The 5,000-nt window shown below is 41.4% G+C and overlaps 1 protein-coding gene across 1 annotated transcript in view; it reads right to left on the bottom strand.

The window, feature by feature from the left end:
* prdm12b (PR domain containing 12b) overlaps nt 1–1,032 on the bottom strand; it is a 4,577-nt gene extending 3,545 nt beyond the window's left edge. The window contains exon 1 of the mRNA XM_076270980.1: nt 813–1,032. Within this exon, the coding sequence (XP_076127095.1) occupies nt 813–1,032 (220 nt within the window). The remainder of the gene's footprint in view (nt 1–812) is intronic.
* Between the last annotated feature and the right edge of the window lie 3,968 nt (nt 1,033–5,000).

A 5,000-nucleotide genomic window follows, 5' to 3' on the forward strand; every position in this document is an offset into this window, starting at 1 on the left:
AAGGCGGACGGCGAGCCGGGTTAAATGGCCTTCTATATCCCCACAAGCTGCGATTCGTCATGCTTTGGATGTGACGGGACTCATATATTCATGAGTCTGAAGTGGAAAGAAATAGCTAATTCCAAATTCATTATCCCGTTAAGATCTTTGTAGCTATAAAGTAAGGGTGAATGAAACGAGAGCTTGTTCAAAAGGCCCAGGAATTTCAGACAAAACAGGATAGAAAGGCGATTAGACGGTTGACATGGTGTGAATAGCGATGGAATTAGCCTTCACGGTGTATCAGCGGTGGAATAGCAGCGCCGGGAGACACGGCAAAAAGGGGCCGTACTCGCGAATGAATGGGGGGTCCGGTAGCGCGCGGTGAAGAATGAGTTTTTTTTCCCTTCATTGTCCCCAAGTAAGAAGAAACTCCCAGGTCAAGCACTGCGCACGTGAATATAATACCACTCATAGACCACAGACACCGCCTGCGCAAAGACCTGGGGAATTTGCGACAAAAGGTCTAATAGTGGAAGAATTTAGCATTTCAAATATATTTTAAATCAAGACACAATTTTAAATTATTTACATATACATAATATAATATTCCCAAGATTTAAAATGAATAATGGAATAATTTACTTTTTAATCTCATTATTTTATAACGGGATGAAGAAGAAATGTAACATATTTTTGAAGCAGTCAAAATAAATAAAATCAACGTTTTCTTAATCTCCAAAATACTTGTACGTGTTTAATTCATTGTATGCTACGAATACCATTCTCTCGTGCCACGGATTGTCAAGGTGAAACGTGAGAGCTGTGCTTACCTCCGGAGAAAGACTGCGCGAGCACCTCGGCGGTGAAGGCGGTTTTGGGGCACACAGGGCTGCTCTTGTCCTCGAGCAGGTTTTCGCCCAGCACGTTCCTCCAACGGCCGTACAGGAAGCTGTGGAGGATGTCGGACGTGATGATCTCTGAGAGGGAGAAGGTCGGAGGCTTAAATCCCGACTTCAACACTAAGGCTTCGGCAGGCAACACAGAACCCATAGCGCACCAGTGCCCTAACTTTATCTAAGTTCCCTCGCTATGAAAAGTGTTAGAAATAAATCAACAAAACTTAAATCGCAGGGAACACAGACGTCTGTTAAATGTGTAAATTAATTAAAAAATAAAAATAAATGGTCAAATTAACTGTGCTTTAAGAACAAACGTGTTAAAAAGAAACTCTGAGAAGAAAGTCTGTGTTTGCTTGTGACGCGTTGCGCTCTCGCGGGTCCCGGCGGTCTTATATGCTGGCGGCCTGACCCGCTCTAATTAGTTATTAATGACCCTCCCCTCGGGTGCTGCCCGCTTGTGCCGCCATAGAAAAGCCAGCTTCTTCATTGAGTGTCTTCGCCTGGGGAGAAGGGGAGTGTGTGTGTTTGTGTGTGTGTGTGTGTGTGTGTGTGTGTGTGTGTGTGTGTGTGTGTGTGTGAGAGAGAGAGAGAGAGAGAGAGAGAGAGAGAGAGAGAGAGCGAGAGAGAGAGAGGGAGAGGTGTTGGCGTGCAGGACAGAGCCACCTCCCTATTCTCCGCACGCGCTCCACCCCGTGGGGGCTCCGACTGAGCACCCGGTTCCTCTGATCAGTTCGAGCTCGAGGCGTCCGCCAGGAAAATGTCACACCGAAAGCGGAGCTCAGCGGGACAGCTCGCGAGTGGCATTCCGTTAAAAAAATCATTTGGAGAGGTGCTAGGGCCCATTCTCACTGAACCTTTTAAACTTAATTACTTTAAGTGTGTTAAATCGTGCGACCTGCTCCTGTAGCAATACAACTGAATTTAAATCTGATGAAACATGACCAAGAATGGTGATAACTTCTACACGAAAATCTTTTGTGAAGAGCAGCTATTAAAAAATAAACATTGACGATGGAAATGCAATCACATTTTAAAATAACGAACACATATTAGACATATTGAAATGGCATCAAGATCATTTTTTAAAAGTGTAAAATGATAGCCTAATAGAGCAAATTTGCCAAGCCATGTCTTAATGTAGCCTATATATCAATTAAACCACATAATAATGTATTTGAAGTGCTTCTTTTCTTTTTTCTTTTGTTACAATATGCAGATCCATCTGGGTCAAGTAACGTTTCTTTCTCCATCTATTTTGCTTCCCTAAGCGATTTAATATTCATGGCTACTAATATGAAGTCTTTAGTATTGTGTCTGCGTTTGGAGCGGTCTATAGGCTTTCTTTCAGCGCCCCCGGGTCTTTTCTCCAAGCTTTTTCAGAGTTGATGGACTGAGGCTAAATGGGCAGTTTCCCCCTTTTCCAGCAGAGAGAACATCTTTATTCCATCCCAGGCGCGCAGGTTTCCTATTCAGTTTGTGCGCAATAATGCCAGGCCAAAGAAAAGTGCCGCAAATCAATCTTCCATGGTGGGGTTGAGGGCAACCCGACATCCATGCGCTGCTCTTTTATTTGGATAGCTACTCGGAGACGGTCCGCAAATCTGGACACGATTGCAAGAGGAGACAAGAAACACGAACAGAATGGAGAGGGGGGGCGAAATAAAGAACAGACTGGCGGGGCGACGGCGTGCGTAGAGGCGAGGAGGGAGACGAAGGTGAGTGACAAGGCAGGAAAGCAGATTAGAGCTCGAGCTCAACAGCTGCTTTTGGCGCTTCGCCGCCTTCACGCGCCTTTTCACATAACAGGATGTCTCCCTCCTGCACGAGATTGGTTCATATTTATTTATTGATTTTAAATGTTTTTAGGTTAAATGATAAAAAAGATCTGCACAACATAACGAAGAATACAAAAATATAATTTTTAACGCAATGAGAATTGTAGGCCTATCATGTTTCAGATGTTGTTAAATATATCATATGAAAAGCTTATATATCTAGCATACTCTTACCGAAACTGACAAACATATAATATTATAACAATTTTGAAAAGCAAAATCCAATCAATTTCCATCAAGTGTTCTTAATCAAAGAGTTCCAAAAAACATTATTACATAATATTTTTTGTCAGAGACTTCACTACGCGCCAAGATCAAAGTGCAAAGTGAACAGTAAAAGGGAAAAAAACTTTCTTGAACTGTTGTGAATTTAGACATTTGCTAATGATGCTTTATACGCTATATTTGCCACTTGCCATTGGTCGGCAAGCCATCGCCCCAGACAGAAATCAAGTAACAAAACAGCTCATAACAATTTTGACTATCCAGATTTGTCTAGACATCTAGAACACAGGTCTCATTAATATTTAGTATACATAAGTCTTCATAAGGCTAGTAGTATCAATCACATTTTTGTTTCCATCCAAAAGTGTGCATTTTTGTCGAAACTATTTCCAACAGATACACACATTTGTAGTTCGAAAAAAGTTAGTGGAGCGGACAATTTCTGCCACTGACCATAAATAATGTAAAGGTTTAGCAAGTTTTAAGGACATTCTTTAGCCATTCTAATTCAGATGTGTCCAGATAATTAACTGCGAATTAACATCGAACAAAAGATGAAATGCAAATGATAAAGTGAAAGTAAAGAGAGGCTAACAGTATGAAGATAAATGGCCGTGCCCTCGATGCGTAATTTATCTGGCATTCATTGCTTCCCCCGCCTCCAGGACCTGAGCGCCTCCGCAGCACAAAGCAGCAAGCTGTTTCTGCCTCTTTTAAAACGGGAGAAAGGAGAGAAAAATCCCACAATAATGGAGATTTGCAAATGTTTTTCAATTGATTTGACTCAATGAACAGTGGATTTTTTTTCAGGGCGATGGAAATAGAGGAGTTTGGCTGGAAAGCCACACAACTGAATTTAAAGGGGGCTTGGTGAAGAGACGGGTTTTATGGTAGGATAAAATTTAATTAGCGTAGTACAGCCCTTGAGAGACAATAGGAGCTCAATATGTACCCAATCTGAATCTCATTGGGGACACGGTGCACAGAAAGTCAAAAGAATGGGGAAGAGAGGCAGGCTTTTAAACACGGGGTTCAGAAAAGCAGGGAGCCGGGGGACACGGCAGGTGACTGGCACGCGTAAAAACAAGGGGGACACTTTTGGCACAAGGCTGATTATTTGAGGAAGAAAGAAAACATGAAAAAATGCGCTTTCTTCAGGTTCTGCCCACTCCGACCAGCTGAGACGGGCTCTTTCAAAAGGAGGATAAGAGCGGCGACAGAGGGTTTCAAAAACAAACAGACATTAAAAGTACTTTTTGGAAAGGTGCAATATCTACAGAAGTGATTATGGGAAGGCGCCCAAATGGTAGAGGAAATCTGGCGCTAGAATGACTATTTTTTGCATATTCATACTGTGAACACATGCATTAAAAGCCAAAAACCAATTCAGTGGAGTTCATTCATTGTCATATAGCACAAACACAATTTCAACAAAGCCAATGAAAAACCGCTTGCATCTGCGTCTGCTTTAATGGTCTTCGTTAATATTACTGAATGTGGCTTTGACTGACTAACGTGTGGGTTATCCCACGGCTCCGATATTTGGATTATTTCAAATGTAGAGACCGGGCCAGTATAATATGGATGAACACAACATCGTTGACATAGTATAATTATGTTCATCTGATTTCTCAATAGACGCTATGAACAATACCTTGAAGAATAATCACTCTGGTAAATATTACAAAAAGCAAATGCATTTTCTACGAGACTGTAATAATCAGTTGATGTATTTTAAAAAGTAACTAAGATAAAATAGAAGTATTGAGTATTTCTAGCCTATATGGCATTTTCAAAATTAAAAAAAATAAAATATTGATGGCATTTGAAAAAACTAAATCTTGTATAGAAAATTATTCCAACAGGCCAATTTAAATAGTTGAAAATGGGGAAATCGAATCTAACCGGGCATTATTGGTGTTAGTTTATTCTGCAGCCTGACTGCGTGGATGTCTGACTGTGAACACGATGATAATTAAAGACAGTTCCAGGTGAGGGCGATGTCTTGGCCACTTGACTGCCGTCTCTCGACATTTGGCTTCGGGTAGACCAACATTAA

The sequence above is a fragment of the Alosa pseudoharengus genome, unplaced genomic scaffold (genome assembly GCF_046254945.1).
Source record: "Alosa pseudoharengus isolate Yale_2024_CS ecotype anadromous, Long Island Sound unplaced genomic scaffold, YU_APseudo_1.1 YU_APseudo_1.1_scf_6, whole genome shotgun sequence".
NCBI classification, from domain to species: Eukaryota; Metazoa; Chordata; class Actinopteri; order Clupeiformes; family Clupeidae; genus Alosa; species Alosa pseudoharengus.